The 22858-nt window shown below is 36.2% G+C and overlaps 1 protein-coding gene across 1 annotated transcript; it reads right to left on the reverse strand.

Annotated features, from left to right (window-relative positions):
* Positions 1 to 1523: 1523 nt before the first annotated feature.
* Positions 1524 to 19814, reverse strand: pitpnc1b (phosphatidylinositol transfer protein cytoplasmic 1b). Its single transcript, XM_051865845.1, is given in 9 exon segments — positions 1524 to 3473; positions 3871 to 3957; positions 4152 to 4215; positions 4309 to 4464; positions 8236 to 8328; positions 12640 to 12768; positions 12982 to 13105; positions 16777 to 16925; positions 19309 to 19814. Coding segments are annotated over 9 exon segments (1011 nt in total). The 5' UTR covers positions 19357 to 19814; the 3' UTR covers positions 1524 to 3312.
* Between the last annotated feature and the right edge of the window lie 3044 nt (positions 19815 to 22858).

The following is a 22858-nucleotide window of genomic DNA, read 5'->3' on the forward strand; positions in this document are numbered from 1 at the left end:
TCTGATGAACACAATCGGAGTTATATTAATAAATATCCTGATGCATCCAAGCTTTATAATGGCAGTGAATGGGACCAACAAGTATGAAGCTCAAGAGAGTGCATCCATCCATCATAAACGTGCTCCACACGGGTTAATAAAGGCCTTCTGAAGCGAAGCGATGTGTTTTTGTAAGAAAAATATCCATATTTAACGAGATATAAAGTAAAATATCTAGATTCTGGCAGAAGCTAGATATTTTACTTTATAACTTGTTAAATATGGATATTTTTCAGACATTTTGAATACGGAAGGCGTAGGGCGTTGCATAAGCATTTTGAACTGCAAGAGTTTTACACTTTCTTCGTAAGTTTAATATGGAAGGCGGTGTGGCGGAAGCTAGATATTTTACTTTATAACTTGTAAATAGGGATAATTTTTTACACAAACGCATCACTTCACTTCAGAAGGCCTTTATTAACCCACCCGAGCCGTGTGGAGTACATTTATGATGGACAGATGCACTTTCTTGAGCTTCATACTCATTGGTCCCATTCACTGCCATTATAAAACTTAGATGCGTCAGGATATGTATTAATATAATAATCATATATTAATATAATATACTCCGATTGTGTTCCTCAGAAAGAAGAAAGTCATATACACCTAGGATGGCTTGAGGGTGAGTAAAGCTTGGGGTAATTTTTATTTTAAAGTGAACTAATCTTTTAATGGTTGTGAAGCAGATGGATATTCTGTATTTCAATGCAGTTTATCACTTTGTGATAATATGGGCTGTCAGATTCATGCTAGATATGGTGTTGATACTTTTACTTTGTGAAACGCAAAATGTGAATTTTTGATATCAAATAGCTACTATTTTCAATATAATGAAAGAAAGTGGATGAGGATTGGAGGCTGTCCGGCTTTAAAATGATGGAAAATCCCCATAATAATATGATAAAAAAAGAAGTCCATACAAATCGAATCATGCACAATATTACTAGCGTTTAAATGACATGAATATTGTGTAGGTTCTACGATTTAAAGCATTTTATTCCATTGTGCTGTTTATTCTATTCTGATAGAGAGAACTGATCTTTTAATCTGCCTGCACTAGTGCTACTGCCTTAGAAGCTTTCTTCTAATGAAATTTATACATCAGAAATGTTCTCCTGAGAGCAATAGAAATTGGGATGTGAAGGAGGGGCAGCAAGGAAAGGATGAGAGAGAATGCAGATACTGAGAAATTGAAAGAAAGAGAAAGTCAGAGCTGTAGCAGAACAGCCTGGAGTCCTTTGAGCTCTACTAGAGGACTTCAGGAACCATGGATTCAATCTTTGCCTTCCACATCCCTTCGTCAGAGAGATAAAAAGAAGAAAAAAAAAAAAGCTAGTAATGAATGAATATGGCAATTGCCACAGGAGGAAGCAGCAGCAAGAATCTTTGCAATTATATGTGATGAGAAAAGGTGAATGTACTGATGACAGCAAAAATGCAGTTCTTAGAAATGCTTAAAGCTTACAACATGCTTGCTGTCAGACTTTTGTTTATAAAGTCACTTTTTATTGATGCTTTTTTGCGTCTTATACCCCTCATCAAGACGTGAGGAATTATTAACAAGTAGAGATGCAGTGTTAAACCTGGCTAGTACAAATAAACTTATTCTTTTTTTTTTTTTTTTTTCCTAAATAAAAGAATATACCATTTAAATGTTTGGGGTCAGTATTATTTTTCTTTTAAAGAAATTGATACGGTTATTCCGCAGGGTTGTATTAAATTGATCAAAAGTGACAGACATTTATAATGTCACAAAAGATTTCTATTTTAAATAAATGCTTTTCTTTTGAACTTTCTATGTATCAAAGAACCCTGAAAAAATTATCACGGTTTCCGCAGAAATATTAAGCATGTTTTTAACATTGATAATAATAAGAAATGTGTTTTGAGCACCAAATCAGCATATTAGAACGATTTCTAGCATATTAGATAATAATAATAAGAAATGTGTTTTGAGCACCAAATCAGCATATTAGAACGATCGTGTGACACTGAAGACTGGAGCAATGACTGTTTTGCCATTGCATTATATTTTAAAATATATATAATAATAATAATATAATAATAATATTTCAAAATATTACTGTTTTATTATATTTTAGATCAAATAAATGCTGACTTTGTGAGGATAAGAGACATTATTTTGAATGGCGGTAGTATTTAAATGCTACAAGTGAATTTAGGGATCACAACATTATGTACAATATTAGAGATGGATATTCATTTTGAGATTTGCCAAAGTTGCTGAGTTATATTTAACAGTGTTATTAAATTACTTGAACTTTAAGAGAGAATTAGATGATGGCAAAGATGATCTGAATGTAAAAACTAATAAAATATCTGATATCTGCAGATACTGAGTGATAAGTTAAGAACTGTAATATTGGCCCATAACCAGTGTGGTACAGATGTATCATGCATCCCTTAGTTTATTATAAAAGTTTAATTTAAAAAAATTATTATAAAAATATGTTATGATGTGACCCTTTCAGCATACCTCTGTTAGTTTGAGCTGCTTGACATAGCAACATTGGCTTAACCAATGATGTGAGTTTGGGGTGGGGCTACTTCAACCAATGGCAGAAATTATAACCAGAGACAAACACAGAATATCACCAGTGGCGTGTATCCAATGACAGGTGTGATATCAGTGTCAAATAATGGATAATGTTCCATTGTAGTCTTAAATCTTCTCACCAAAAGTACTATTGATAATGTTCTTACTACGTGCTGCACAACTAAAAAATCAATAAGGTTCCTTCAATGTATTGATACAGGGTCAAAGTTTAGTCTCAATAACCCGTAACCCACTAGAAATGTCGGCTAGTTGCTCACAATCACCAGAATCCATATGAATGGGTTTCACTGAACCGTTCTACTGATTTCATCAATATGTCAATAGAGGCTTTTCATATCCATTCTGTGCTCAGATGGGTCTGTGGTCCCCTTCATGTTCATTGGCTGTGGAATAGACAGTTTGTTGAATCCATTTTGGTGATGTGGGCTTGTCTGTGAGAAAAGTGAATTAAGGCACTACAGTTTCACTCCATGGACAGCCAGAGTCTTTTACATAATATCTAAAATTCTTTAGTAAGATGTTTTTGTTAATGTCAACCTCCGCATGAACACAAGCATGCAAGTCCAGTGGGAATGGAGAGCAGAGTGACAATGTGGAATGTCTTTCTGTCAGTTTTGGTAAGAAGAGAAAGTCCAAGTCGAGAGAATTGTGGCAAATTTTTCAAGAAGTGGAACTGGCAGTGGTCCTTGTGGGTCTTATTCCGGGGTAGAGTTTAATCTCAAGGGACTTTTGAGGGAGGAAGGGCAGGATGAAGAGTCTGGCATGGCTACAGTCTTTACCCCCATCTTTTTCAGTGACGATTCATCCGTAACAGAGATGGAACGAGTGAAGCTGGGTCGCACTGAAGGAGCAGAGTCTGAAAAGCAGACAAGAATCAGAGAATCAGTTTTTACCACAAATGCTTTTGATTTAGCGTATCATGTTGCAACAGTTTTGTTAGATGAGTCATGATGACTTCCATATTAGTGAAGTTGCATCACAGCGCTGACTAAACTGTAACAGCTGTGATGCAGTGTAAAACATTCACCAATAGAGGGCAGTGAGAGATGACAGAGAGTTCACATTGAAAATGTATAAATCTAGAATTGTTATAATGAAAATGAATTAATTAAAACAGAAGTATGGTTCAGCACTATTTGTAGGTCACTATTCAATAAGCAAATTTGTGATATTGATTGACATTAATTTTTCAATTCCAAATTTTTACTCATTCTTATGCTATGCTGATAATTTAATTTTCTCTGAGATGATACCTGTTAAGGTAATGTCACTCTTGAGTTGGCAGTTGGTTTCCTCCTGCTGTTTTCTCTCATACTCTCTCACCTGCTCGATCGTCATTCCTGCAAGTACAAATATTTGTTATACGTTTGCTGTGTATTTGCGAAGAATTAAGACAGATGACTTACAGCATTCGAGTCTCAAGTGAGGGATCAGGATTCTCATGTGTACTTAACAGAGCATGTGATAAATTATGGTAATGAACAGAGCATGTGATGAATTATGGTAATGAAGCATAACTATACGTCTCATTTACCATGCCACTCGTCAATCCATGCCACCGCCTGTCTGTGTCCCACCAACAGAATGTCACGAATGTTCTATGATGAATCATAACATGCCGTAATATGAAACATGATGGGAATACATGAATAAAAAGCTTGATGTAATGCATGGGATGTTATGGTCAGTACCCTGTGAACGAAGTCCTCTGTTCTTCCCTGGAAGCCATAGACCTCAAAGCTACAGGTGACTCTCTTGTAGGAGCACATGATGGGTTTAGTGGTGTTCCTCCAGCCATCCACTAGGGGTCCCCGGCCTGTTTTCTCTGACACCCAGTGTCTCAGATCCTGTTTGTTTTAAGTAGATACACATTACCTGCTGAGTGAGCAGATCATTGCTTGTTCTTGTGTGTGTGTGTGTTGCACGCTGTGCATGAATCACTGTGCAGGGGTGACATTACTTTTCACAGTTGGTCATGTGGTGTCCCATTTTTAAAGCGTTAGAGGCACAAATTCCATGGTTTTTGTTGTGTGACCTATTAGATGTGCTTGATAAATGATTATCTAACATAAAATTAACCTAGCATGAAAAGTAGCTAATATTAAACATATATTTTGGTATCAACCCTGCGTAAAATGAGTGATTTTTGGCTTGGTTGTTTTCTAACAAATCAAATTTTTAATATTTTAACAATCAGTTGAATTTATGTTCAGTTAATTGTCGTAAAAGCTGTTTTAATGAGCAATATGTAATATGTAGCTGTGTCCCACATTTTTTTTTTTGCTTAAAGGGGTCACGAACTGCGTTGTTTTATTGTTTTATAATGTTTCCTGGGGTGCACTTATAATTTTAGTATGCTTTTTACATCAAAAATTGTCATAATTTAGAAATATAAGGCATTTTTCCTACCCTTATTTTAGCCCTCTTATTTGAACGCTCTGTTTTAAGGAGCATGTCTGCTGTGAGACTTCAGTGTAAACGCCCACTGCTGTGATTGGCTAACATCTTTGCATATAAAATAGCTAAGTATTACTCCCTCAAAAACTTTTAGCATGTTTTTACTATTACAGCTCTCAAGGTTAACTAGTTGATTATAGCATTACATTTAGATCTATGGCATTATATTTAGATCATAGCATGAAAGGTTGCAGTGATGAACATTGTTACTGATCACAGACATGTTGTGGAGCGCATGAAAGCAGTGATCTCGTCATTGCAACTCAATTTCTGCACACTAACGAATGCTTTCATTATAACTAACAGTGCAAACGTGATGTACAACGGGAGTTTTGGCGCAAGTCCAGAACCGCTTAAAAAACTTGCGCTGTTTGATTGACAGCTTCAGTGACGGTAAAGGAAGCGCTCTTTGATTGCTTTCTATACATTTATTCACTGCTTAAATAACAGATTATTTTCATCCTAGAGAAACAATGTTTAGTTGACCGTTTAGTCACTGGTTTGATTAACTGACAAATAGACAAAGAACATCTGACTGTACATATCAGATCAGACAATAGAATTAACACAGTTACTTACACGTTGTTGCATTACTGTCGAGTTCATATCGTAAAAGTCTGTTTCCAAAGCCTGTGCCGAAATGCGATATGATTTACCAAAGAATCCACAGTGAAATGTACCGAATACAAATAAATAATGTTCAACTGAGACATTCACATTGTTGAAAATAAATAACCATATTCCTAGCATTAGGATCCTTTGAAAGGTAATGTTATTTTTGTCCTGTGTCGCTCTTCTCTCCTCGTCATCTCACTAACACGCCAGTGGGCAGGGCTGACGTTGCAATGATGCAGTAGGCGTTGATTTCTTCTGCGGAGCCAGCGTTTCACCTATTTAGACACATTCTGGGATGAGTCGTTCGCTGGGCCTGGTGTCAATAAAAGCTTTTATTGGACTAATAAGGAAATTTTCAGTTTTGAAACTTTGATTTCTCAGTTGATTTCTCAATTCATGACCCATTTAACAATGTTACTGCACCCCAAAAAATTTAACCTTTCCTTTTAGTTGTGACACCCAAGAAGTAACATCATTTGGACCCTTTTTAAAGCATGACAAGTAAATTAATCTTATTCCGTTTTCTCATAGCTCGTATTTTCCCTATTTAACGTTCATTTTTATTTAATGCTAATGGTATGTTAATATAATTATTTCTGAAAATTGTCAGGCCCTATGTTGTGCCATTATTAATGGAAATTGTTAGTTATTTAATGGAAAGTTTTTTGTCATTTCTGAAAATAAAATGGAAATTAATGTCATCTAACATTATATTGAAAGCTTTCACTGTGATTATCATGCTCTGTTTTTGTTAATATATTACAGTAATTGATAATTACAGAACATAATTAGTCTTTTAACTACTTGTAATAATATTGTATAATTTTATATAATATTTGAAGTATTTATTCACCCATCTGTTGTTTTGGTCCCTTTTGTCTTTCTGTATGATATAATAGTTTGCCTTATGTCAACAAGTCTGAGTTTGTCTTTGGTGTATCTCAGCTGTTTTTCTTTTTTCTCATTGAAAGAACTGTAATCCTTGGATTTGTCCCATTCCTAACTCGGCATATGACAGCTATGGATTTGAGGTTGCGCATGACTGAATCAGAGTGTAAAACATGCTTTCCTCTGATGTATTATTTGTCCACTGAAAAAGCAGCAGATTCAGATGAACTGTATCTCTAAGTGGAGCACACAGAGAAATGTGTTTTTTATGTAATGTTTGTCTTGTGGTTTTTGTTTCTGCACTTGTGTGCACACATACTTATGTAGAGCTGTGCAAGTCTCTGTTGTGTCATTTAAATGCTAGCTTTGAAGACATTTGCACTGCTGTAAGGGTGCAAAGACCTAGAGAACACAGTAGACTGGATGGTTATTTATTTGTGAGTCAAAGTTGTTCACCGTTCAGAATTGAACTGAGAATTTAATTCCAATTAAATTTGATGAACATGATATAGATGATACATAAGATTCAATTTTAAGGGAGAACAAGCAATTTACTCAAATTAAGTGGATTTAAATAGTTATTTTTATAAAGTTATCTGAAAACAATGTTGCTTAAAAATTGTGGTGTTGTATGGCAGGAATTTTCAAACAAAAAATAAACAAATCCATTTAAAAAAGATTTTAGATTTTTACTGTTTGATTCTGCCTTTTGTTTCTGATTAAATCAGATAAATCATTACTATTTTTACTATTTTGTAACATTTGTTCTTTTCTGTTGATTTTAATACACTGGCAATATAAAACCACTAAATTAATTTATTTAAAACAACATGATGTCTTTATGAAATCATCTTTAATACTTTTCTCACATAGTATAAATTGGTCTTTATACATAAAAATATATAATTGGTTTATATTTGAGGAAGGGGGTCTCTCTCAAGGGGATCATTATATTTGGGGGGTCCTTTAAATAAAAAATTGTAAAGAAAATTTTGAAATTTGATGTTCTTGTTAAAGGGATAGTTCGCCCAAAAATGAAAATTCTGTCATTTACTCACCCTCAAATTGTTCCAAACCTGTATAAATTTCTTTGTTCTGCTGAACACAAAGAAGATATTTTGAAGAATGTCGGTAACCAAACTGTTGATGGGCCTCATTGATTTCCATAGTATTTTTTTTTCATTGTGGTCCATCAACTGTTTGGTTATTCATATTCTTCAAAATATCTTCTTTTGTGCTCAGCAGAACAAAGAAATTCACACAGGTTCCCTTGAGGGTGAGTAAATGATGACAGAATTTTCATTTTTGGGTGTTATCCCTTTAACTTGACAGCACTCAGTTTAGTCTAATGAGCTGAGAATTTTTTTTTAGCCTACATATCAGGAGATAAATAGGCATAATTAGTCAAAATGAATGATTTATTTATGTTTTGACGAAATTTGTGTTAGACTAATGAAATTCCTCTTATGTAGACTGCTGTTCTATACATTCCTCTTCCTGACGTTCCCGATTCAAATCCCAATTTAGCATCCGGTGGCGTGTGGCCAATTCAATTCACATTCCAACTCATGAATTGAAAATGAGCCCACTCATAAATTCTGAATTTAACCCACCCCTGATTTAGTTTTACCATGCATTTATGCTGAATATATATGTACCTCCGACTTCTTGTAATGCTTATCAGGGATCGGATCGCTCAAAATATCCAAAAAGCAGACACTGTCCTTTGGAGTTGGGTCATCGCCAAACATCTGCACAGGAGACATCAGACAGCATGGTCAGACAAATCATATCAAAGAAAACACTGCTTTCTTATTCCAGCTAGTCCACAATGCCCAAGCAAAATATGACACTGTAACTTAAAGTTTTGTAAACATAGAAGAATAAAAATGCACCAACTTCTGCATCTGATTGAAGACAAAGGGAAGCTGTTTCAGTGCTCAGCATAGCTCAGAGCAATCTTAATATAAAATACCACACAATGCAACCGGTTAAACATTCTGTAGCCCATTACAGAACCTTGACACACTACATAACAGAAAGACCGTAGGGCGTAGGCAGAGACTGTGAATTAATGCAAAAAACATGGAAACAAAGAGTGCAAAATCAAGCCTACTATAGGCAGAAGTACTGAATTATGCAAACTACTGCAGGCCAATGGAGAAAGAAACCAGATAACAAGTCTTAACTTAAAGGAGACTGTGCAGCATTGCAGGTGCTTTTTGCACCCACTGGAATCTAAGAGAAGAGAATGAATGAAAAATAAGCAATTAAGAAAATAAGTGGTGTTCTGATCTCTCTTTGTGGTCTCTCTCTGTTTCAAAAACTTTGCAGGCTTTTTAAGTTGTTTATGGGTTAAAAACAATGCAAGTGTTTTAACAAACCCCTGCTCTTTTTCCTCTCCTGTTCTTTCCTCTGTCTTTGTCTTTTTATCTCTGTCTCCTCATGAGAAAAGCTGTTTACTGCCTCTTGTCTGATGTGTTGACACTTGCACCAGTATTATTTTGATTTGTTTGGCTGTGCTGGAGTTGTGAAACTTGTATGCAATGCCTGTATGCAAAACGAATATGTTGATGTTCATTTGGAGGTTAAGTGTGTATGTAATGTACACAGTGCTGGATAGATTACTTACAAATTGTAGTCTGTTACTGATTCCAAATTACATGACAAAATTGAAATTAATAATGTAATCCATTACATTACACATTTCGGTAATATAATCAGACTAATTTTTGATTACTTTAAGATTACTTTTGACAACATGAAGTGAATTGGATAATATTGTACCATATTGATTTAAAAATACAACTAGAAAGGAAATATATCCCATTCTTTGTTATCAACAAAAAGAAGTGCATTAAATATTACATTACGTCAGGGTTTCCCAAACTGGGGTTTGCGGAGGAACTGCACGGGGTTTGTCAGTTTAATGAAAAGCTAATAATTAAATCAAAATTAAAGGGGTCATATAATGCCACTTTTACAAGATGTAAAATAAGTTTCTGATGTCCCCAGAGTGTGTATGTGAAGTTTTAGCTCAAAGATAATTTTTTATAGCATGTTAAATTTGTCACTTTTTGAGGGTGAGCAAAAACGCTCCGTTTTTGTGTGTCCCTTTAAATGCAAATGAGCTGCTGCTCTTATGAAGAGGGCGGAGTTTCAAGAGCTCATGTTAGCAGCTCCGATTACCTCACGCAGACTCACTGAAAATGTCAGAAACTGTACAGCCTTTTATGTTCAAACCAGAGTCGGACAATGATGGAGAGACTCAAGAAGAAGTGACATGTAGAATGTAACAGGATGTTTCTGAACGGTTATTTGATGAATTTATGTAGCTGATGTGGAATTAACTATCTTAAAGTTATTGATCACATATTCTGTCATGATAATCTATAAATCGCTCAGGTGGGAACTGTTGTAAGATGCCTACAGAGCCAGAGAATATATGCTGCATGAAGACAGAGCAGGTATAGTTTAGTTTAACTACGGTTATAATTTGTCATGTTGTCATCTTGCTGTTGCATTTGTGTTACATACTGTATTGCAATAACATGGCCTCACCCCTTTGTTGCATGTTCTCGGAGGCAGGGTTTATGTAAATTTTAGGTTTAATGATGTCACCAACCCGGGAAGAAGCTCGTTGTAGTCCCTACCAGCCGTTTGTTGTAGTCCTTAAACAGAGAATTCTTTAAAAGAAAATATCTCCCTTTGCTTTGAACTTTGAGCGTCGTAACTTTGCAGATGTTGTTTACGCTCTAACAGCAACATTACACACTAACTAAAGTTAAAAAAGTGAAATCGCAATGAACCACCCCTTTAAAATAAATAATACAAATTATAATTAAATATGTTTGAAAGAAAAAAGCCTTCCAAAGACATGGCAATGCATGGTTAAATGACTTACTGAGTAATAATTCAAATAATAATGAATGTGTTTGTCAGGAGATGATTCAATATGCAATGTTGCAATGTTAAGAAAACACTCCTTAAAAGTGAGATGATTTCTGTAAATCCAGTGATTAAATGCTTTATGGTCTCTCAATTTTCCATGTAATTATAGCCACCTGACTAGTGGCTGGTCTGTGTGTGCAATTTCACAGAACTCGAATGCTTAAATGTAAGTGATATGATTTTTTAGAAAGGAATATTTAAAACATAAAAAAAAGAATTAGGGAGAATCAATAAATAATAATTGATTTACTGCCATTCTGTGAATAATATGTAATCATGTAATCAATAAAGTAACTGTAGTCTGATTACAAGTTGTTGTTGTTGTTTTTTAAAAAAATGTAATATAATCTAATTACAAGTATTTAACTTTTTGAATCTGAATACATAATCCAGATTTAAATATTAAAGGGATAGTTTACTCAAAATGAAAATTCTGTCATCATTTACTCACCCTTAAGTTGTTCCAAACCTGTATGAATTTCTTTCTTCTGCTGAACACAAAAGAAGATATTTTGAAGAATATGGGTAACCAAACAGTTTATGGGCCCCATTGACTTCCATAGTATGGAAAAAATCACTATGGAAATCAACGGGACCGTGACGAAAGTGAAAGGTCAAGTATGGTAACGCATACTTGGAATTTGTTACCGACTTCAAAATATCTTTTAGCAGAAGAAAGAAATTCATACGGGTTTGGAACAACTTGATGTTGAGTAAGTGATGACAATTTTCATTCATGTGTGAACTATCCCTTTAAGTCATGTGTATTTGAATGTGGGAGTGTGTCTGCTGGTATGTGGAGAGAAAGTTGGATGAGTTGGAGGAAATTGTATCATTTACAAAGTATCAATAACACAACTTCCCCCACCATCTCCCTCGCTCTTTCTTTCTCACAGGCAGACTTGCTCATAAATCTCTGAGCTGCTTTGTGGCAGGTTGGATCTTGTTTAAGTCTTATTTTTCATTTCTTAATAACAGAAAGCACTCCGGGGCACAACGACCTCCTCTCTCTCAGTCGCTGTATGCAAACAAACACACAGCAAACCAGTAATAACTCAACTCATCTCAATAACTACTAAGTAAAAAGTCTGAATGACAACACAGCTAAATGAATTGTTTGTTTGCAGCTATACCGTCTGTTTGTTCACTTTATTAAGCAGGAGTCTCAAATTACCTGAAGGCCAGTTAAAAAAAGGTTTTTACAACCTAAAACTTTAACTGTCTACAGTTATTTGTGCAGTTTTATGGTTATTGATGCATAGAAGGACCTCAGAGTGACTCATGATATTGTGTTTTCTGAGAACTGCAATTTTGTCCTTGCAGGCATCATCCCATTAAAGGATTAGTTCACTTTAAAATGAAAATTACCTCATGATTTACTCACCCTCAAGCCATCCTAAGTGTATATGACTTTCTTCTTTCAGGCGAATACAATCGGAGTTATATTAATAATCACCCTGATGCTCCCAAGCTTTATAATGACAGTGCCTGTTTGAAGCTCAAAAAAGTGCATCCACCCATCATAAACGTACTCCACACGGCTCCGGGGGGTTAATAAAAGCCTTCTGAAGCAAAGTGATGCGTTTGTGCAAGAAAAATATCCATATTTAACACATTATAAAGTAAAATATCTAGCTTCCGGTCAAACGGCTATATGGATTCTACTTGCGTCTAAAGCGCAGTATGTCATGGCGTAGCGTAATACCAGTAGTACGTCGCGTAACACATTACATGTGCATTCTGGTGTAAACAGCTCTGTTGATTTAAATACAAAAGCACTATCGATTTGCTTCACATGTACACAGGTGCTACACTCCACCTTACTCCTGCGACACAGGACACCAGTGCCTTTAAAGGTGTCCTGTGGTGTCCTGTGTCACAGGAGTGAGGTGGAGTGTTTGGATCTGCTTACCTGACTGTTACTACTGCTTCAGAGACAGACACAAGCACAATGGCCTTTACAAGGACGCGGCAGCTACGTGTGCCTCTGATGAATCGTCCTCCTTTAAGAGGATTATCTCTTGTAAGAACACACACTGTGCGTGTGTGTGTGTGTGTGTGTGTGTGTGTATGTGTGTGTATATGCATGTGTGTTGCCATCTCTCACTCACATTGTCACTGCAACCGTTGTCATTCTCAAAGTGCGTCTCAATCTTGACTTGGAACCTCGGTAGGAAGGAACACTTTAGGAAGGAGTAAAGAAACGAGAGAGAAAATAAGGCGGGTGATTATGTTGTATGCTCAGTGGGTCAGTGAGCCCAGAGCAAACTGCATGAGTTTGAGCTGACATGTGAAAATACTTACAGAGTACTCTGTGGTGAAACACCATTGGACGGAGAAAAAGAAAAGTATGCAAAAGAGAAATAGAGTGTTAGGTTACAGTTGGTTACTAGTGCATTAAAAACACAAGATGGATGTATGTGCCATGAGACGGCATGGCAAAATTCAAACACTGGTGTATTTATTGTAACAAAATCCTTGAACTGACCTGTAATGGTGTAAGGGTAGAAGTTCCAGGCCGTTTCTGTTATATAAAAAGCCATGGGAACAAACTTTCTCATCCAGGTTGGCAGTTTGCTGAACACAGACAAAAAGGGAAATGATCAGTGTTGGGGGTAACGCATTACAAGTAACTTGAGTTATGTAATCAGATTACTTTTTTCAAGTAACTAGTAAAGTAATGCATTACTTTTAATTTACAACAAAATATCTAAGTTACTTTGTTTTCCTATTTATTGAGAGAAGTCGGCAGTAATCGAAGAGGCGTTGTGTGCGCTGTATAAACATGATGGTTATTGTAGTTCTAGACTAAATGTGAACATTTACTCATCTCACTTGCACAAAAACAGAGTCAGTATTCCTCAAAATGTATAAAAACAGTGAAATGCAATCTTAGAATACTGCACAGACCTGCAATAATTAAATATATTAAATTAAACAAATATACTTTATTTTATACTTTGTTTTTAATCTCATTTTATTAACCAATGTTAATGCTGCTGACCTTCGATGATCCAATTCAACCATACTAGTAAGCAAAAATGACTTTAGATAAACATCACATTTGTGTTTTTATTTTTTTTTTAAATTTTTATTGCTGAAGTAAGAGTATTGAACGAACTTCTCCTGCATTCTATTCTTCTTCAGTCAGCACAGCTAAAAAGGTTTGTACAACTATACAGGCGTGAATTTGCATTTCCTGCAGCCTGAGGCTTAGGTTAGTCATTTCACTTTTGGTGTGAAAGGGCCTTCACAGTTGCCAAAAATAGAACTAGAACTTTTTGTTGTTTTTAAAAAACAAGCAAGCCCAGCCAAGCCCAGCCCAGCCCAGCCTACTTTTTTAACGAAGTAATATAACGCATTACTTTTCATAAAAAGTAACTAACGCAATTAGTTACTTTTTAGGAAGTGATGCGATATTGTAATGCATTACTTTTAAAAGTAACTTTTCCCAACACTGGTTATGATGATGCAACAGACGCATTATACAAAGATATAAACAACCCTCTGCTTAATCCTGCATGAAGTTTGGAGTACGTAAGATTTTAATGCTTTTATTCAGCAAGGATGCAGTAAATTGATCAAAAGTGACAGACATTTGTAATGTTATATTTCAAATAAATGTTTTAAACATTTATTATTCTTTTAAACTTTACATTCATCAAAGAATCCTGAAAAAAATAAATAAAATAGCAGCACAGCATATTAAGCAGCACAACTGTTTTCAACTTTGATAATAATAATAAATGTTTCTTGAGCAGCAAATCAGCATATTAGAATGATTTCAGAAGGATCATGTGATACTGATAACTGGAAATTCAGCTTTGCCATCACAGTAATAAATGACATTTTAAAATATATTAAAATAGAAAAGTTATTTTAAATTGTGTAGTATTTTACAATATTGGTGTTTTTACTGTATTTTTAATCTTACTGACCCCAGACTTTTGAACGAAAGTGTACACTGTTCAATGGTTGGCTAAAATTAATTGAAAAAAAGTTAGTTCTGAGAAAATGTCTTGCATTGTTTGCAGTTGCCCTTTGTTTGATATTTTGTGTCTTATTTAATCATTATTTAAAGGGGGCCTATAATGCCCCTTTTCACAAGATGTAATATAAGTCTCTGGTGTCCCCAGAATGTGTCTGTGAAGTTTGAGCTAAAAATACCCCACAGATCATTTATTATAGCTTGTCAAATTTGCCCCATTTGGGTGTGAGCAAAAACAACACATTTTTGTGTGTCCCTTTAAATGCAAATAAGCTGCTGCTCTTTGCAAAAGAGGGCGGAGCTTTAACAGCTCATGTTTCAGTTGCTCAACAACAACAAAGCTGGAGAATCTCACGCAGCCAAAATGACGATTGTCAGTAACGGTGTTCAGCCTTACATTGTTCAAACCAGAGTCAGACACTGATGGAGAGATTCAGGAAGAAGTTACAACGTTTAGAAAGCAATTGGACGTTTCTAAATGGTTAGTGGATAAATTTATGTAGTGGCTGTGGAGTTGATTCAACTCATCGACTAGCATGTGCCATCATGTTAATCTTTTGTGCAAAACCCGTATGGACGCCCGCTATAGCCAACCTGTTTTCCAAACAGAGCCATACACACCAGGTTAATGTTTATGATTGCTATCAAATGCTGTGAATGGTCTAATAATTTTTCCAAAATATCACTTGGACAGAAATGTTCCTTTTTTAGCAATCAAGCTTGCCAGGGTCAACTTGCAGGCTATCCAAGTTAACAATAGTGTTCTGTCCTCATCTGTGCAGCCAACGACAGAACAGTTAGCATGGCCTTGGCCTTAGAACTGGTACACCGTTTTTGCTTGCGAAAACAAAATGGCGGCGCCGTGGGTGGAAACGTGCAGATTAAAGGGCAGTAATATTATAATAAGATCCCCTTCCTATGTCACAAGGGGAGCGAAATCTGAGCGGCTCATTTTTTCACATGCTTGCAGAGAAAGGCTTGCCAAAATAAAGTTACTGTTTTGTCCTTTTTCATGTTTTTTGGGTTGGTAGATGCACTGGGGAACTTTACCACTTAATTATACCACTTAAACACAGAAAAAGTCAGATTTTCATGATATGTCCCCTTTAATCATTTAAAGTTTGTGTCCAGATACTTTTTAGGGCCGCTGTAGTTGTGTATGTGTGCTTAGGTGAGAGGTCAGGCAGCCGTCACAATAGCTATAAGTCTCACTTCCAGAGGTGTCTGGTGCCATCTGTCCCTCACAAAAAACGCAGTCAGAAACCCCACTACAGAGAGAGAGAGAGAGAGAGCGGGCGAGAGAGATAATGAACTCAGCACTGTAAGATAAGGCAGCACAGACAGCGGTTGAGATTTACAGCCTGAGGACTTGAGTGATGGATGGATGGACAGAGGATGAGAAAAGAGGGGTGGAGAAGAGAAGATGTAGATCATTCACGGTCAGCCAGCTGTGTCGAGCGCCACGGATGTGGCTGTGCGTTCTCACACTCTCTCTTTCCCATTTCTGAAGTGACAGACATTTCCACAGTGTGTCCTGCGGAACAGCACATTCCCACCAAACAACTGCCATTACATTACAATCCTTTGACGCTCGTATCTTGACGATACAAGTTAAATTATTCATAATTACAATGCAGCGCTTCAGCATCATGTACTTGTAAACAGCATATAATGATCTCATCTGCGGTAATATCAGCATTTGAATTAGACTCACATGCTTCACGATAAGATTTATTTGACCATTAGGAACTTAATGCTCTGCCCTTTTGGTCTTTGCTAACACATTAATGGCTTGAAAAATTTGTTTTACTGCTAGAGGTGCAGTAATTCATATTCACCACAGCATCTAATGACTGAGTGTGTGTGTGTGTGCGTGTGGGGGGGGGGGGGGGGGGGGGGGGGTTTGTCCTTGTAGGGCGAGAGTGTAAAGAATGTAAGAAAACAGGCAATTACAATAAGTGTGTATGCATGTTCACAGCGTGGGATGATATCAGACTGAATGCCTACGTGATCTTCCTCAGGATGGTTATGTTGCTGTGCAATTCTGCTTAAACCCGAAAGGGAGAGAAAAGGTATTTTTGGAGGGAAAGTGAGCGATGGACGGAGCTCTGCTGCATGCATAAAAGTGTTAGCTGCAGTCATCAATAATAGCTGATCGCTGGCACGTTGGCAGGTGGGTGTTGTAAACCGTGAACAAAACAGGATCGGTTATGCGTGCACGTGTGTGTGTGTGTGTGTGTGTGTGTGCGCGCGCTCTCACCTGTTGAGGTAGATGCGTTTCTCTGTGATCTGACCGGCTCCGTGTTTGTGGTCTGTGCAAGGTTCATTACGGACGACCTCCACCCCTTCGCCTCCCCCGCTCTGCTCTCTGCTGTGCTTGCTGATCATGTATAGCTGGCCGATCTTGTACTGAGGAAGAGAGAGAAAAAGTGCTGACCTCTGTTTGTGACCTCATATGTTTCATTTCTCCTTTTTTGGCCTTGTTTTTTAGCTGTAGGTTGAGCTAAATCCTGGATTTTAGAAATGGCTTCCTTTCAGCTCACGATTTGGAATGTGAATTGATTTGGCCACGTTCCATATGGATGTTGAATTGGAATTTAAATTGGAATGACAGGAAGTTGAATTCACTTTATTTAAAAAGAGAGATTTCTTTACTCCAGTGTAAGACAACATAAATATTTACCTCACTCATTTGGACTAATTCTGCAAACTTATTCTCTGATATGTATGCTTCGTCTCAACTGATTTAAATTTAATAATGCCAAATAACATAGTAATCAAGATTTTAATTTTGCCATGCAGCAATAAAAAAGTGATAACATTGTTTTCAGAAAAAGGAAATATATTGCAAAAATGTGAATCTATTGACTGTATATTACCATTTATTATAATATTTTTATTTATTAATAATATATTACATAAATTAGGGCATTCTGGAAAACTGTGTCCATGAAACAAAATTTAATTTGTTAAATATAATAAAACATATAAATTGAAAATTTAAATTAATTATATTTCTGTAGTTACCATTTTGCAATCAGACATTGATTTTTAATAATGTATATTTTTGGGAATACATTTTGTGGTATGTGCTATTACGATAACGTACCAATTTATGGAAAATTTATTCTGAAAAAAAAAAAGAAAAATGTTATGTTGTTAACGAAATGATAAATTTCATGAGTTTTTTTTTTTTGAGAATGGCTTGTCCCATAATGATCTATGAAATGAAATTTAACTAGGCCTAATGAATCACCTATAAATTAAATATTTTTCTTAAATTATATTACATTTCTATAGGTGCCATTTTGCGATAAAACATTGATTATTAATATAATATAATATTTTTGGATAATATATGTTGTGATATGTGCTATTATGATAGCATATAACAGTTTTTATTCTGAGAAATATAAAGAAGTGTAAACAAAATGATAAATTTCATGAGTTTAAAGTTTCTTTTTTTAAAATACTAAACACTTACTTAAACCTCACTATGTTTCTATCAAAAGTTGCGAATTTAACTTATGCACAAAATTGGAATGTTGCATAAAACATTTGCAAATAAAGCAGCATTTCCATCCCATGTGTTCAAGAGAACAAAATCGTCACTTCCTATTGGGATATTGGGATATTCAGATGCCTAGTGTTTAGGATTTCAATCGTGTGAGACACTTCTTGGAGGGAATTAAACCGAATCATTTTGATGACAGACTTTGGCTCATACATTTCAGAATGATCAAAACCAATATTTGAGATGCTGTGCAATGAAATTGGTCCTCTGGTTAGTCCAGTTATCCAATCACATTCACTGCTGAGGCACATCACATGAGTTTTAGTGTTGTGCATTGGGAGATTTATTCGGTAAATGTGTTTCCATCATTATTTATGCGCATGTTTTCTTATCGGATAAAAAACGTATCCTCCTCAATTAAGCTCATACGTTTCTCATACGCATTTTTAGAATTTGCGAGCATCTTGGCGCTTCCATCCAAGGTTTTTTTTTTTTATGTGATCCCTAAATGCGCATAAATATAGGTGTATGGAAACTTTTCTTTGTCATAGTGTGCTTGATCTTTCATCTGACATATGTTTTGTTTTTTTGTCTAAAGATTGATGTTCACCGAAGAGCACAAATTTTTCCACGTTCTCCTGAAAAACAGTGTTGGCTGCACTGACAATGTTCCTGCTTTTTGTCTGAGGACTAATTGTTTTGAAATCTGTTAATGTGAATAATCATTGTCACTGATGATGACGACAGAGACCGTGTGAGGCTTGAAGCATAAAAACGCTGTCTGTACGCACAACAGAGCCTTTCCAGAAAAAGGGGGTGGTGCTCCTGTCTGGAAACTATGCGGTCTAGTGCTGATGTAGTCCACAGACGAATTCTAAGTCAGACTTTTAGGCCAGGTGTGCTTCTGTGGGCTTGTCTGAACGAGCACAAGTTGGCTACTTGAAGGTGAAACAATCCCTGACCCTCATGTAGAAAGCCCAAGCTGTTTGTGGAAAAGACCTTTGTGTTTTGTTTCTGAGGTGAATAACTCATTCCTGCCTTCAGAATGAAAGGACGTAACTGGTCAGACCCGTTTAGGTAAAGAAACTGAAATGGGAAGATTATGAAACACAACCCACAGATATACACAGAACTAGATTAAGGTTTCATCTGCATAAACAGAGTGGAATAAACATCTCAATAGTGTTTACTTTCATGCACTCTAATCATGTGGACAGCTGCAGTACACACAAACATATGGAAGCAAACCCAAACACATGTAAAAAGTTGCAAACTTACCTCATCGACAGTGAGCGGCATGCATATCCGGTATTCTTTTATCAACATGGTTTGGTTTAAGTGAGGTTTGTTTTACCCTTTTGCTTTTCTTTTTTCTCTCTCTGTTTCTCTTAAGCGTCTGTTTCCTACTTTCAAACTGTGTCAGCGTATGAAACTGTCAAGCGGTTTCCGTAAAGCAATGTTGCACCCCTCTTCCTCTCTCACTTCACTGATGTCAGAGCTGCTCCTGTAAACTCTGCCAATGTGTATCCGCCGTGTTTATTTTATTGTTCTCATAGTCTCTCTGTCTATTGTCTGTCTTTCTCTTTCAGTGTCCCTCTTTCCTGGCTCTCTGTCATGAATGTACTCCCTTAGCATTTAGTTCTTCCGTTCTGTTTTTAATTTATGGTTTAGTGTAATATTGCCGAGATAAGAGCAAAACCCAAGCTTCCTCTGACTACTTCTCTCTTTCTGTGTCTGTCAAAGAAGAAAACAGACTGCAGTTCATGTGTAACCTTGCCATGTTCTTTGCCCCTCCCTCTTCCCTCCCCTCGTCTCCGTTGTGTGTGCATTCTTTTCTTCTGTGCTTATCTTTATTCTCTCTTTCCTCCCTTACTCATTCCTCCCCTTCCCTCCTCCACCTGACTTTACTTTCCTCTGCTGATTTCCCACACAATACCAGCTCTCCATCTTTTTCATCTCTCATAACTACAGTCCTACTTTCACTTTCCCCCTCTTTCCTTCTTTGTCCTGCTCTCTAATATATCAATATAACTTCACTTTGCCCCAGATCAAACATTCACACTCTGTTTACAATACAAAATTCACTAACCTGCTCAGCCTGTAGAACCCTTTCTGCCAAATTGTGTGTGTGTGTGTGTGTGTGTGTGTGTGTGAGAGAGAGAGAGAGAGAGAGAGAGAGAGAGGTTTACACTATCGTTCAAAAGTTTGGGGTCAGTAAAAAATTTTTTTATTCAGCAAGGACACATGAAATTGGTGCTTCAGTGGGTCTTTAGCAGTTCTTCACTGGTTCTTTGGGATGACTGAGGTGTTATATAGCACCGCTACCATATACAGGACCGGTTAAGCCCCTGTATGGTTCTTCAGAGGTTCTTCAGTGGTTCTTTGGGGTGGTTAAGGTGCTATATAGCACCACTGCTGTACAAAGAACCTGTTAAGCCCTTTTAAAGGTTCTTTACGAGCCAAAGAACCACTTTTGGTGCTGTTAGGCACCATTTTTTTTGAAGAAATAAAATGCGATATGGCACCTCTTATGGGTTCTACATAGCACCATTTGACAAAGGTGCTGTAGAGCACCTTTAAAGATATGGTGCTACATAGCACCAAAAGTGGTTCCCCTATGATTACGAGCCAAGAACCACTTTTAGTGCTATATGGCACTTTTTTTTAGAGTGTTTAAAATGTAACAAAAGATTGCTGTTTTCAAATAAATGCTGTTCTTTTGAGCTTTCTATTCATCAGAGAATCTTGAAAACAATGTATCATGGTTTTCACAAAAAATATCAGCAGCACAACTGTTTTCAACCTTGATAATAATATGAAATGTTTATTGAGCACCATATCAGCATATCAGAATGATTTCTGAAGGATCATGTGACACTAGAGACTGAAAATTCTGATTTGCCGTCACAGCAATAAATGACATTTAAAAATATATTGAAATAGAAAACAGTTACTTTAAACTGTACTATTTCACAATATTAATGTTTTTACTGTATTGTTGATCAAATAAATTGAGACTTCTTTCAAAAACATTAAAAATGTATTTAATAAATACAATGACTTGATGAGCATTTTATAATGATTTACATTTTTAATTTTCAAGTAAAAAAAAAAAACATTTAGATATTTTTGGGGTGAAAATTCAATAATGTTAGTGTGGTACAACTGTCATGATATTGTAAAGAAGAAAAAAACTTTATTAAAAGAAAAGATAAAACTTGCAGGGGGGAAACAATGTTAACAAGTCTCTTAAAATAGCAGATTTGACATTTAAGTGACAAGAGAAGGTAGTTCAGGTTGCAAAATGTCATGTGGTGCGACTTCCCAAAATTTTACCGATATTCATGAATTAATAATTCATGACATTTAAAGATACATTCTTGAAAATATATTTAAAAACATTTTTGTGTACACACTGACATATATTGAAGTCTTGTACTAGAAGTCGTACTACTGTTTGCTTGATGGTTATACCACATGACATTTTTAGATTCATTGAAATTTTTCTTGAAAATGGTATATAAAGTTATGGACTAGATTTATATATATTATATATTAAAGCAGTAAGCCCCAAGAAGCCGTGGTTTACAGTGAATTTACAACAGCTAAGGGGCATTGTTAGGCACGACGTGGAGCGTCATAAATTAGCTGTTATAAATTCACTGTAAACCACGGCTTCAAGGGGCTTATTGCTTTTATAAAACGGTTACCACACAATACAAATATTAAAGCCAAAAAATCTGTATCAATGCAACTTTCATGAAGTAAAATCACTAAAAGGCTTCCTTTAATAATCCCTGACCGTGAACAGCAACAGAAGTTACATTTATTACGCCATTAGATGGCGGCAAAGACTGTCTTTAAGAGCGAGTCACTCAGTCACAAAGACTTTTATATTGAAACTTGTTGTGAACACGGAACAAGACGCAAATGACAAATGCTTTGACTAACGCTGTCGGTGTCTTCAGAGCACGGGAAAACCATTAAATGTTAAAAGGGCAAGATCGCAGTGGACATTCAGACGGATTTTTTATTATGAACATAGGACTGACCTGAAGGAAAATGCTACATTTGAATGTAGGTAATACATTCTCTTCTACATAATGCAAGCTTCAATGAACAAAATCAATAGAGAACAAACATATACTTACGTTGCCAAGAGTGGTTGCTAAGACAGACGCAGCAGCATACAAATTCAGTGGCGCAGCAATACTTATGACGCGTTCACGCCACCTCGTATTTACCGAAATCTTGAGATAACAACACGTGACGTTACAATCAATGCCTAAATGAATCTACAGCGGTCAGGTGGTACAGCGGCCACGTGGGAGCTTTCAGAAAACTCCCAGCCTACAAGCTGTAATTACGAGCTCTACGAGGACGTGCACACTTTTTACAAGCTAGAATCTTTTAATTACAGGAATTACGAGGTGGCGTGAACGAACCTTTATGTAATGCGGTCAGCTATGTGTTTTTGGGAATTTTACAATGGCTTCGAACGCGGCTCTACCAATCAGAATCAAGGGCCGGAACTATCCGTTTTATATAATATAATTGATATAGGGTATTGATATAGGGAATAAAAATATCATTAGCTCAATATAAAAACAATAGAAGTCTGTGGAAATTCCCCACTATGATTGAAAAACAAAGCTGTGTGTGCATGAATTTTATCAGGGCACTCATGCACCCCCTTAGAGTCCATAGTGCTCATCTGATTAAAGATTACCTCAAGTACAGGAGAGAGGTAATTAAGCATTACAGGAGGAAGTCTATGAAATTTCTCATCTCCTCCACCATACCCTTTCTCAGCAGATCCAGCCCCCAT

The sequence above is a fragment of the Ctenopharyngodon idella genome, chromosome 16 (genome assembly GCF_019924925.1).
Source record: "Ctenopharyngodon idella isolate HZGC_01 chromosome 16, HZGC01, whole genome shotgun sequence".
Taxonomy (NCBI): domain Eukaryota; kingdom Metazoa; phylum Chordata; class Actinopteri; order Cypriniformes; family Xenocyprididae; genus Ctenopharyngodon; species Ctenopharyngodon idella.